This window comes from Perna viridis, chromosome 10 (assembly GCF_037379345.1).
Source record: "Perna viridis isolate PV_CMFRI_1.1 ecotype Kerala chromosome 10, ASM3737934v1, whole genome shotgun sequence".
Lineage (NCBI taxonomy): Eukaryota > Metazoa > Mollusca > Bivalvia > Mytilida > Mytilidae > Perna > Perna viridis.
This window is the reverse complement of record NC_142454.1, coordinates 34,740,294-34,754,158: the sequence shown is the minus strand read 5'-3', so window position 1 is coordinate 34,754,158 and position 13,865 is coordinate 34,740,294. Positions and strand designations below refer to the sequence as shown.

At 33.3% G+C, this 13,865-nt stretch overlaps 1 protein-coding gene across 9 annotated transcripts in view; it reads left to right on the top strand.

Moving 5' to 3' along the window:
* The window catches only part of LOC148605553 (uncharacterized), a 117,605-nt gene that overhangs the window by 55,083 nt on the left and 48,657 nt on the right, over positions 1–13,865 (top strand). For 7 of the 9 annotated variants that reach the window (XM_088548462.1, XM_088548463.1, XM_088548461.1 and 4 more), the window contains 3 exons: positions 637–735; positions 7,988–8,056; positions 12,782–12,868. In XM_088548462.1, the coding sequence (XP_088404588.1) occupies positions 637–735; positions 7,988–8,056; positions 12,782–12,868 (255 nt within the window). The remainder of the gene's footprint in view (positions 1–636; positions 736–7,987; positions 8,057–12,781; positions 12,869–13,865) is intronic. The other 2 variants (XM_088548464.1, XM_088548467.1) reach the window with 1 other exon arrangement.

Here is a 13,865-nt window from a genome sequence, read left to right as displayed (position 1 = left end):
CACACCCCCAAAAAAGTAGAATTTTTATGTTTGGTCTGATTTTTTTTTAATTGCTTGTTCGATTCCTTAGTAAAACATCCCTGCCTTCATTTTAATTTTGGTCCAATTTCAAAACATTTTTTATTGGGTTTTCTATAAAATTTCCTGCCATAATTTATCAATCTGATTTCTGATATCTCTAATGGTTTTTGAGTTATAGGGTTAACAATTTAAAAAATCGACTTCTTTATTTTTGTCTGATTTAAAAAAAAAAAAAAGTATTTTAATTTAATTTTTTTTGCAATTTAGTGTCCAAATCACTTATTGTGTCCATAATGAATTGTATTGTCCCTATGCTTCAGTGTGTCGAGAACTAATATTGTGCCTCAATTGTTGAGGGTTCGACCTCTTTGGTCGTATCATGCTGCGCTCTGCAATGCTTTTTATATCTTGCTTTAATGCTAGTAAGATTGTATATTACACATAGTTTTCTGGCTCTCATATACCATAAGAGGCAACACAAATGTGATGAATCGAGTTAAGATGCTGAATTTGCCATAATAATGCAAACATACATTATACATGTGTGATAGTTTGTGTAATATCAGATGTAGTTCATGTTTGATCTATATTATATCATTGTAATTTTTTTTATAGTTTGGCTACACACCACTGCACGTGACAACATTTATAAAGAACTGCTTGCATGTGTATGATATAATGGCATGTGGTGCTGACTTTTACATAAAGGACCAGGTAGTATTTTACATAGGAATTACAATAATTAAGGAATATTTCTCATTTTTGAACAGGTGATTCGAAATAAAATGGTTTGCGACAGTTTATACTTATAAACCATCCGGTGTTTAATATGAATAAACTGGCGTGTTACAAGTTATTTCATATAACCTGTTAAAAATTAAAAATATTTCTTATATCTTAACTTCTTATGGATTCAAATCAAATAATTAAGACCTTATTCAAAACGTTATTATTTTTAGGATAGTGAAGACCGATTAACATTAATGACGTCACAGTACCAAGGCAAGTTATGTTTAAAGAGAAGCGAGCTATTAAAAAGCTTGTTACAAATCATATTGAATTATGAATTCATACACAACAAAACTAGTAGATATATACAGCAAACCAAATGAAAACATTGGTGATAAATTATTGCCCTGGTATTTGCATTCCTCTCCTGACTTGTTTAGATTGAGACATGACCTATTTCACATTGCCTTTGTTATCAGTCCAAGACATTACTATCTTACCTAAGGTCTTTAGCTTGGACAATATCCCATATTTTGACACCAGCAAGATATCATCCTTTAAACCTTTTTTTTTGACACAAAAATGATGATAAACCTGCAGTATAGCACATGCTTCTGTTCTTCCTATTTCATTATCACATTTTTTCTTTGGTTACAGAAATATGTATTTTCTACTGGTGTTATGATATTAACAAGAGCTGTAAGCATTGTCAACAAATTTGTGACAATGATTCTCTTTTCATAACATTGCTTCCAGAATCATTTACAGTGATAATATAAATCAAGGCTACATCCATTTGAAGTGTTTATGCAAAGTGTCAGGGCCATTGCTTCATTTTCTAGTATTTTCAAATGTTTTTATCTTTTAATTATAACATGGACTTCACTCTGTTATGACTTGACTCATTTCCTTTATCTGGGTATACAGGGTATGTGGTGAAAAATGCTATATGGATAGAGGAAATGAGAACGCTGGAAAGAATGAAGAGATATTGTTACTCCTTCATATACACAATATCTACATAAATTTGCTTTGTTTTTTAAGGCAAAATCTTTTTCGTCAGTTAATTACTACTCGAAAAATGCCAATGGATATAAAAAAGATAACAACCTGAACCACTTCAACCTTACAAATTCCATTCTAAAGAGGCTTACACCCTTAGACACAAAAAGTAAAATGTAACAAATGAATGATCAGAGTTTTCAGAATCAGAAACAGATAAATTGAAAAGAATTGTAAGAAAAAAATGGGGTAAAAAAATAGAAAACCAGTCACATTGGTCAAAATGCCATTTTAAACTTGTCAAAGAAGTTTGTTTTACTTAGTTGCATGGAAACTTGCCTGGCATGTGTTTGAAATTTGTTCTTCTAAAGTTCAGTGTTGACTTGACTGAGCTTACTGCTAATGTTGTCGAATGTGGAAGACGAATACGATTACCAGAGATTTTGCTCATAGAAATAATTATCAAATTGATCTTGAATATGATGCAGAAATGTAGACAGAAATATCTGAGAAAAAAATATGGTTGCACACTATAAGGACAAAATATTAAACTAAAATAAGTTAAAGATGTAGTAAATGATGTGAAAAAGACTTATACTTCTTATTCATCTAAGGATTAAGAAGATTGGTTTTTTAATTTATTGTCTGTCGCAGAAATTAAAATACGTATGTGTTGAAGGCTTGGTTATATGTGTCTTACATACTGATGACTATATTGAAAGAATAAAGAAGTAAATGAAAGACTTAACACACAAGAAAATAGACAAAGACATTACAGAAGGTACAACCCAGAAGGCAGAAAAAGTAGTGAACAAACTACCTGAAAAAGGTTACATTTAGGGTAAAGTAATTACTTGGGAATAGGAATAGTTTGGTTCATGTTTAAGTAACCCTAGTAACAGGAGTGTTGGGATATATGTCATGTTCAAAAAGGGACTTGAGTTAATAAATCTTTTATTGACCAGGGTGGCAGATGTTTCCTTTTTGATATCGTCTGACTGTAGTTGCAACCTATATATATAATTCTGATGAACCTAAGCTTTTTGATGATTCATTTTAAGATATTGTGTAAACATTGCAAATACCAGTGTTTCATATTGTGGGGACTGGAGTAATTTTTCCAGATTGTAGCTGTGAAAATATCATTTTATCAATTATCACTTAATATTTCATCAATTATCACTTAATCAAAGAAAAAATGGTGAGTATAGAACTAAAATGAAGCTGGATCGGATGGGTTTAGAGTAGATTATTATAAATTGTCTTGAGGGATATAGGTCTTTTTTTCTGTTTAGATCCTTGTACTATAATTATGAAGAACAAAGGAGTAATTGTTTGTATTCCTGAAAAGAAATTAAAAAGTTTATTTGGTGTTTCTGTTTTTGCAAATAGTTTGAGATTTTGTACTTTGATGCGAAGAGTTGTGTCATATGTCCATTTTTTTACACTAAGTAGAGGTTGTAGACAAGATACCCCATTGTCACTGTTATAGGCTTATCATTGTAATATTGTTGTTATGTACTAAATTAACAGATATTGTCTGAATAAGAAGCACATATATTGAGGGAACTCAAAAGAGCTTGCAAGTTAATATGCTGATAACACTTTCTTGATTTATATGGTACTGAATCTTCACTACACTAAACTATGGAATATTTTTATTCCTTTCATGTTGCTTCTAAGATTTAGAATTAGAGATTTGTGGTATTTTTTTTTGGAAGATGTATTCGGGTCTTATTTTATGTCTAGATTTTAACTTAAATTAGATACATTCAATGTTTTTGTACTAGGCATTGACTGTTTGTTGGATTTGGGTTCAGTGTTTGATATTATTTTTTTTCTAAAAAAAAGTTTAAATTGTGCAATACATACAAATAATGAAAAGCTTTGAACAATCCTAAAGCTTGTTCATTTGTTGACATCATTGTCAAATCTGCATGACAACAAGCTGAATGAATAAAACTCTTGTTACTTTGGACTTTTCTGGAATGATAAATATGACAAGATAGATAAATGTATATTTAGATATACATAAAAGTCTATCAGGTACATCCGAACTCTTAAACCGATGCGAAGTTGCAAATTTTTGTCGCTCCCTCGGCGGGATTCGGAACCTTCTCTGCTCTGGCATTTATGGCAATACTGCCAACGCTCTAGACCACTTGGCCGACTAGACTGTGTAAAAATAGCATTTTTGATAGGTCAACCTCTGATGGTATCGGGTAGGACAGTGAGTCTGCTACGAAATACAGATAGAGCCACACCAAGTAATATTCATATAAGAAGTCTATTGGGATGTTGGAACTCGAACATCTTACTTGCTAGTGCATTACTTCCTAAACATATATAGCATGCACGGCTAGGATCAACAAAGAATCGATGCAAGGTTGCAAATTCGGTCGCTCCCTCAGCGGGATTGGAACCACTTCTCCGACTTTTATGGCAACACCGTCTGCACTAAATCCAATGCTCTAGAACACTCGGCCAACTAGGCTATGTAGGATTTAGCTTTTTTTAACGGGGTGATACTTCCTAGTAAATCTAGAGCCCAAACATTAGCAAATGATGTAACTGAATAGGACAACCTGTGATGGGTAAGACAATAAAGGATCTGCAACCTTATACAAATACAGCCACACCAAGTATATAAGGCATATAATAAGTCTAATGGGATGTGGTAACTCTACCATCTTACTTGCTAGTGCATTGCTATGTAGATACATAGCTTTCGCTGGCTGGCCGAGTGGTCTAGGGCGCTGGAATTTGTGCAGGCGGTGTTGCCTCTGTGGGTTTCGAACTTGTACCACTGTGACATCTACGGCAACACTAAATCCAACGCTCTTTTTATTTTATCTTAATGAAATTTTATTTACTTTAATACATCATATAAAAATTATTGGGCTAGTCTCCCAATAAGTCACATATCTCAGATTTTCTTTCAGTCACATTTAAAGTGTTTCTATTCGATATAATAAAGTCTATATCTTAAAGTCTATCACAAAATTTGCATCATAGATACGCAAAATAGGATTAATTTCCATTCAAGTTATATTTTTTGAAACAAAGAAAAGTGCTTTTTTCTGAATAAAATAAAAAGTATTTTTTGTATGTTCACTAAAGGATAGTGAGAGTGTTGAATTGTGGATGACTTGGCATTTGGAGTCCTTTGATAATCTTTACAATTTGACAGGGCTTCCACAGTGTCTTAGTACCTTCCAAAGTGCATTTCTCATAACTATGCTAAAGCATTCTTGAAGTCCACGAAGTTTATATAGAGGGCTGATTGCCATTCTATTTACTTCTCGATGATGACCCGTAATGTGGCAATTTGGTCAATACATGATCGACCGCATGGAAATGTGGTGAGTAACAGGTCATGCAAGGGCCCCGTGCAGGTCCGATTGTAAACAGAACAGGTGAAATATTGCTGGTTGGACGTTAACTCCCATCAATCAATCAATCAATCGAGATGTAGGTTTTTTCGGGTTGATCTTCAAGACCTCAGATGGAAATTTGGTTCGGTCCTGGGGCTTTTCCAGTCCCTATTCGTAGGGCTTTTTTTATTTCATCCTTCGAGATTGGGTCAGTATCCACATTGATGTCTTCTCCAGGAAGTAGATCAGGAGAATTTGATATATCTTCTCCATTTAAAAGTGGTCGATCTAGGTTTGTTATCACATTGCCTTATTTGTCTTTCACTGGTTTCTATGTGTTTGTCTTTCTACCTGTCAATTAGCGTGTGATGTTGTACTCAGTTTTTGTGTCCTTTTTGCCCACTGAATTCTTTGCTTTTGATGTAGGTTCTTTCATCCTGTATGTTGCTTTCTCTTTACTTCTTTCCTAACGCTTATATGTTCGCTCATCAATCATCTTATCTTGACTTGGTCAAATTAAGTCTTAACAGACCTACGCTTCTCAGATGTCTCGATTATATCATCAGATAACGATGGCTTGCATTCCTTCTTTGAGAATCCTAATTCTTGGCATGTGGTGCTATGTGTGGATTTCCAGGATCTCCTAGCGACTGTAATTGGTTTCTATCTGGTTTCTAGTTTCTCAGGAGACACTCGGGTTGTTTTGTGTTTATCCTTGTGAGGGAGTTGGAATGTCGTACTTCCTATGACCAGATCGTTCTAGGAGCAAAAATCTGCATTCTGAGTTCTCCATTTTCGTTGATGTTACCAATTCATTCCTTCCCCGTGATGAGTTCTCTCCGTGTGTTATCTTTTCCAACTTTGGCATTCATGTAACCCATTACAATCAAGATGCCCAAAGTATTATTCAGTCTTAGGTAGCTTGGAGCTGTTTGTAAAACTCTTCTTTGTCTTCTTCCTCAGCTGTGTTGGTAGGAGCGTAGCATTGAATGACTTTTTGTATCTTTAAAATAAATCTTGCCACAATAAATCTTTCACTCACAGGATTCCATTCGATGAATGATGATTTGGTAATGTTGAATGATATTTCTACTCTATGTTGATGGTTACCATCCTTGTATTGTGGTCCAGAGTACAGTATAGTTTCTCTTGTAGATAGTATGACCTCTCCAGATGATGTTCATCAAACTTCGTCCCAAAATATCAAGGGTGTAGAGCTCCATTTCTGTGGGCAGCTTTTCCGGTTTTGTATAATGTCTCCACGCTCCACCTTGCAATCATTGAGGCAGTCTTAAGGGAGAAAAGTTTCATTGGCGGATGAAAAATTATAGTTACGTGAAATCGAATGTATTTTGTGATACATATACACATATCACAAGTATATTTCAGTAATGTTGCATTGGCTTCAGATCATATAGTAAACTATTAATTAGTTTCGAAATTATATGTATTATGTAAAAGCAGCATATATAAAGAATGGTATATACATGTGTTGATTTTATCTTCGACAGATTAAAAGTGCTATGGAGTAATATTAATAGTTTAATTGTTCATGAAAGATGTGCATTATAAAGATTTGACCAGGGTCTGCTTTTGTGGTGGTTCTAATGGTTGAGAGCATTCAGGGTCATTAATTACATGAGACCAGTGCTTTTGTTACAAACACGAGATTGTGTGTAATATTGGATAGTATTTTGTTACAAATGTTAATAACTTTTTATTTTTTTTATTGACTTTTAAGTCTGAAAGCACACGCTCTGCTAGTGGGCAGCACAAGCTGTATATTTTGCAGTCGAGTAACTTTTTAATGAATTAAAACTTTTGAGATTGTGCATTAGGCACATTGGACTACTATTTAGTCTTAAGTGTCGTAAGGTTTCACCTTGTTCCATTTGTATTTAATTGTACTTTCTCTAAGAAATTTACTGAGGACTTAGATAACGTGTATGTAAATTTGAGTAGTTCAGGTTCTTATTAGCAATGTTAAATAACATTTGAAGTTGATCAAAAGACCCATTAAAGACAATAAAGCCATCATCTCGGAGCTAATTATGTTGTGCTTGTTTGGGAATTTTTCAACCTTAAAGTTAATAAGTTCTTACAGTTGTTTGTTGTATATGTCAGGGCAAGGTACTGCCCTCATTGCACATTGTTTTAAGAATTAATTCTAATATAACAAATTATAATATCAGAAGTAAGTTCTCATTGCTCATAAGTATAGCATAGTCTTCTTTTTCCATTTCAAAGTGAAAGTTTTCAACCGCCTTAATTAGTTCATTTCTGTACATGCTTGTATACATGCGTACATAAGTTCCTTGGTCTTTAACTATAGGTAGCAAAACATAGTCAAGAAGTCTACGCAATTTCCCCTATGGGGAATAATTGGACGGCATGGTATTCTTATCTTTTATTCTATTGGAGATAAAATCTAAATTGGTTATAATGTTTAGAGGTACTTCTTGTATTTTTTGCATCTTTCTAATAGTTTGTTTAACAAACTGGATTGATATAACACAAAAGTCTTTGGATATTGACATCCATTTAGTAGCTCATTATAGTATAATGAATATTTCGACAAAAAACCGTAAAATGTTAATGTCAAAGACATTTGTTACATACTTCTTCATACATAATTTAACATGTTGAATGGCAGTTTATGGTACATTCACTATATGTACATGAGATTCCTCTCCTCTCCTTTCCTCTTCTATTTTTTTTTCTACCCAAACTTTTTTTATGAAAAATAGAATACAAGATTATATTTTTTCACCATTAAGCAAATTCATTTATTTTTTTCTTGCCACAACAAAAATAAGTGAAATAGCATCAACATTTTAATGGTTTATGTGGTTTTATTTCAGTGGGGAAAGACACCCCTGGAGATGGCTAAAGAAAACAAGTATTGGCGACAGGCATTTGAAAAATATCAGGTTAGAAAATTATCTAATGTGAATTCTGATGAACAAGATTTCAGCCTTTTCAATTTCCTATTTTGAAGACTTTTTGAAGAACGGTGCAAGTTTTGTGGTGGTATAATGATAGGGCACTGTGATCGTTCATGCCATTGTTGTCGTCATCCATAGTTTCTTGGTTGTCGTGCAATAATTTGAATATTAGTTGGTCTCAGTGAAATTTTAAACCACAAAAGGAAGGTCGGTATTGATTTTGGGGGTTATGTTCTGAACTGTTTGAGAATTAAGGGCCAGCGTTACATAAATTTTAGCTATATAACTCAAGCAATAGCAAAGTAATGATGTGTTCCACAATATTCTCAATCACAATGGTCAGATGGGTATTGATTTTTGTAGCTTATGACTTGAAAACATTTTAGAAATAAAGGACCGGAAAGGGTGACCAGAAACATGTATTATTCTGAAGTCTAAATAATAACTTGACTTTTAGCGAATGGATCGCTTCGGAAATGTGTGACACGGTGCCATACTAAAAACGGAATACTGGGCTTGATTTTGGGAGTTGACTTCCACTTTTTGTTTGTTGTGGGCCTGTTTGTTTGTTTACTGGGCTTGATTCTGGGAGTTGACTTCCACTTTTTGTTTGTTGTGGGCCTGTTTGTTTGTTTACTGGGCTTGATTTTGGGAGTTGACTTCCACTTTTTGTTTGTTGTGGGCCTGAAACAAGCATTTTCATTATGTTCGGACAGTTACTTGAGTAAATATGAATGGATCTCATATCAATTTTACTTCAAGGTGCCATACCACCATAGCTTTAAATGGAACTTGAGCACAGAATAAGGAATCACAAAGGGAAAAAAATAATTTTTTTAAATTTTTTTGCGAGAGGGTTTATTATTTGAAATCGTACCCCAATTATGAAATCCCCAAAGGATAGACTTGATGGATTTTGGAGGTTTTTACTTCTTTTGTGTTTCAAAGAATAATCAAGGGAAGCGAAGTTAAAGCGGTAATCAAAAGAATGTAATCCAGGGACAAAAACCAGACATGGGTAACAGACATACACAACACAGAACATAAAGTAACTAAAATCATACATACAAAGTTACAAAAGCATGTATGAGCAACTCGGACTCATCACGTTTGTTGTAAAGTTTGGTCATTAGTTTTCCTTTACCATCGATTTCTAAGTGTAGGTCATAATATGCTGGCTTTACAGTGTCTGTAATATCCTTTATCTCGAGTTCTTTTGGGTAGATGCGATGTATCAAATCCCCAAAATGAGGATTGTTTAAATATAATACGTCATCAATATAGCGGAAACTGAGATGTAAGGATCTAGCCAAACGATATTCTTTCTTTCGGATCAGATCAGCTAAAAGTCAGCTTCATAAGAGTGAAGGAATAGGGCAGCAAGTAGAGGAGCACAATTGTTTCCATTGGAATGCCGACCGTTTGTTGAAAAACGCGTCCACCACACTGGACAAATATGTTATCGATTAAAAATTCCAGCATTTTGTAAACATCTTCCTTTGTATATTTGGAAGATGATTTGGAATTATTTTATACAAAGTATGTGGAATCTCTATGAAGAACTATATATTTGTATCTAGGTGTACCATCTTTTTTGGAAAAACAACGATGTATAATGTTTGAAAGTCGGGATTTTAACTGAGTATAGGGAATACAAGTATACAGTGTTGAAAACTTCTAGGTTTTAATGCTATTATATTCTGATAATAGTCTTGAACTGATCGTCTCCAAAAGATCTTTTGAATTTTCAGGATCCACATTGAATTAATGCCACTACAGGAGTAACACATGTTTTGGTAGGACTGCAGACTCTCTTTGACAGCTGTGAGTATAAAACTTTAAAGTTTTGAAAGAGGTTTGGTGGTACATTTTGCAGATCCTGCTATGTAATGTTGTTTGTATGGATTCTTGTGGAGTTTAGGAATCAAGTACACAGACGGTAAATCACAATCATCGTCCTTGGTAGAGAGACCAAAAGAGGATAACTCAGATTTATGGTTTTCCACAATTTCTTCTTTGGAGAGTGTGGTAGCAGTATAGGTCTTATCACTGCTATTATTTTCTACCTCTGATAATAAACATTGGATGTGAAACATTCAGCAGACAAAAACAACGTTTTTTGGGCTTTGTCTGCTGGAACGACAACATATTTGTCATGTTTTTGCTACATCGAGGTCTTTAAAAACTGATGTACCCTTGGCACTCATTGACCTATATAAAACTTTCATTGGTTTCAAAATTAAAGACCTCACGGCTTTTAACAATTCTGACAGAGAGTCAATGTCTTCTTGTTATCGTTTTATCCATTTTCTTGTATAGTCCTTTGCTGCATCCATAACAACTTTAAAGTTATAATTCCAATTTGTGGAGCGTGGTTCTTGGGGCCTTAAAAAGGATATTACGCAGAAATTCATTTTCAATTATGGTTAAATCTCCAGTAACGACGGGACCGGAAGGACCATATTTGAATGGAGAGTTTTTGCAAGAACAGTCAGATGGTTTAGCCTTGAAGTTCTCAATCTCGAGGTTCTGCAATGGCCTTTTGTAATTGAAGTATAGGAATATGAAATAATTGGTATGGATTTGTCTTCAAAATATTGGGGAACTTGGTTGGTAACGGTTTTGTGATGGAGGATGTTAGCCAAATTGGTTGCATCTATACCTCTGTTGACAAATGCTTGTGGAAGAAATGCTCGTTTTTCTTCAACTTTTCACACAGACTTGTTTAAAGAGTTTGTGGAAACCAATATCCATAATGATGGCAACAAGTCTGTATAATGGTGAGGTAGGGTCAGAAACAGGAGTGTGAAGACTTGTCTTGTAAAGGGAGTGTAGTAGAGTGAGAGGTATAGAATAGAGTTTCGTTCTAGTATGATGAAGTCAAAGAGGTTTTTATATGAAAGGAATTAAAAATAATTAATAAATCTAATCACAATCAAAATTTAAAGCTGTATCATAATCAAATGATATGTCAATACTTGCCCCAACTGTTCATGATTCGGCCTCTGCTTTGGTATTTAAGTTGGTCCCATTAAAGTCTTTTATTAAATATCAAATGTTTACTCTGCAACCACCTTTCCCAGCCACTTTATATCCCATTTAATGAAATTTGATTTTAATTTAAAGTAACATTGTGTATGTTGCATTTGTTTATATTTTGATCATTTGGTTTTTTAGAGGTAAATGGGGATTATCATTTTGCAAGCTCAGATTTATTGTTCTTTATAAGCCCCATTCACAATTGATTTTGTTTTATATTGAACTACTTTTCATTTATGTTAAATTTTGATTAGCTATTATAAGGCCATAAAGGTAGCTTAACAGCAATTTATCTTATATTTTGTATATACCTAAACACTGTACCATTTCATTTTCCGTGGCAACAATTAGGCGATAGGACGACCTTATTGACTTCAAGGTGGGTTCAAAGGTCAATGTTTAGAACACATTGAATAGTATGTGATAATTGAAAAACAGCTTTCGGATAATTTGGGTCCTAATATTTCAGGTATTTTATCGACAGTTAGCAAAATTTATATAGAACTTCATCATTAAAAAAAAATCTAACTTTTCATTTTTATTAAATAGAAATTGTGAATATTTATGAAAACATTTGATTTTCCTTCCTCGAATTTTTGGTACCAGCAAATGATGTGTCGTATATTATTTCATTTCCTTTATTATATATTTGAAGTCTTAGTCGACTTTTTTTTTTATATGGCTCATAATTTATGCACCGAGGCATACATTTTACTAGTTTCCATACGAATTGTATTTCTATCCTAAACATGCTTGTCCGATAAACCTTCATGATTGAATTTTAAAATGTTGCTTTAGAATAGTTGCAGATATACAGACTGTAAAATGTTTGGCTTATTGCTACTTATTTTCTACAGGAATCATTTGTTTCGTTTTGTACCCCATGCAACAAACTGTAAAATTTTTACCTGTTTGTGCGTCTATCACAATTTCTTTTTTTTCAGTTTCCTTCAAAATTTAGTGAATTGTTAGTAACAATAGACTCTTAATTTGGATTCATTTTCACAGAAAATACAACCTTGGAAAAATATTTAATTTAGTAAAAAACATTTCCTGTCATATTTGATATCAAACGCTTTGGTTTCAGCTTGTTATACCTCCAGCTTGAAAATGGGAGATATATAGGAATCGCGCTGTACATCTGTTCGTCAGTGTCTTTGTCCGTCACACTTGACTTTTGGGACGCAACTCCTCTTGATGTGATTTCTCAGAAACTAATCTACTGGTTTTGTTCAAATTTTGTTGGACTGTTAGTAATTATATGTTGTTGATCATATTTTGATTTGAGAAATTTTACAGTAATTATGGCACTTTGTTGAATATGTACATGCTATACTTTTTTTTTTGGCGGCAGGGATCATGTTGCTATCTGTAACAAATCTTGCAAATATAACCATATAAATCAAGTGTAAGTGTGTGAATCTTGTACCGAAATGTTTGTTCTATACCATGCTAGGTCAGAATGTTATTTTGTTTTTAAGTAATATGAAAACTTAGTTGATAAGTGATGAGGATTTGTTATTGAAATACTATAGGTCAGTTTTTTAGGGATTCTTTTTTTGCAAAAATATCCTAAATTAAAAAGATGAACATTACAAAATTGAATTTGTGCGAATGTTTTAGATTATTTTGGAGTATATTATTATGAGTATTGATCTTTTATGTTTTCAGCCAGGAATGTTTACAGCTGTGGCTAATCATGATGTTCAAAGAGTGAAGGAGTTACTAAGCTGTTGGTTTAAAATTGACTGTTATAAGGTAACTTGCGTTGAATTTAACCATATTCGATTCTACATAAAGTGAAAATGATAAGGCAGCAGGAAAAGCCTATCTAAGCCCTCTTTGGACAAATGGATAATTGAAACTTGCAATGCAATTACATTTGAGCATTTACATACTGTTTAGAATTCATTATGTAAAAGCAGATGGGTCATTTTTACCAACAGTCACAACCATGACAGTATGGTGACCCTTTCTCTTTGTCAGTTAATATTCATCATTTCCGTGTAATTTTTCCATAAGGCATTTCCTCTTTTTTTCATTCCCAGTCTTGACATTATTATTATGATGCCAACTTGTTTGGTTTTATGATCTGTGATTGTATTTCAGTTTTCTAGGATAAAGGTATCCCTATATACTACTGAAAATATATAGAATTGTGTCCCATCTTTTGAATCATTAACATTTGAATGTTTGTCTGTTATGACCATATCCTCATCACAGTCATGTATAGGATTGAGCTTACCTCCTGTACTATAACTATCCATGTTTTATACTACAAGATCATTTCTCCGAATACATGTAATATTGTAGTGTATAGTCTCCTCTACAATAGGCGCTGATTCATTGTATTTGTAGATATCCTCGACTAAAACATCTCTCAGTTATCTTCTTGTTTTTACTCCATTCATGCTTTCCCACGACATGTAAATGTTTGATGTATAAGGCGCAACATAATCCAAATTGGAATGGTTGGAACCAGATCAATATTGATATTGGACTAGTTCCTGGTGTTGGTCTGGCTCAGCAATCAATGTTATATGGACAGTTATACTGTCACCTAAGGAAATTGATAATAAAACTATAATGGCCATAACAAACACTCCTTTGGTGAATTTATATTCATTCACTTGAATAACGAACACATATACATAAACGTACAGGATAAATGTATATTCATGTCTTGATTGTTAAAAGGTTACATTTTGTTTTTTTTATTAATGTGATATTAGGGTTTTTTTTTTATAGGTGACAA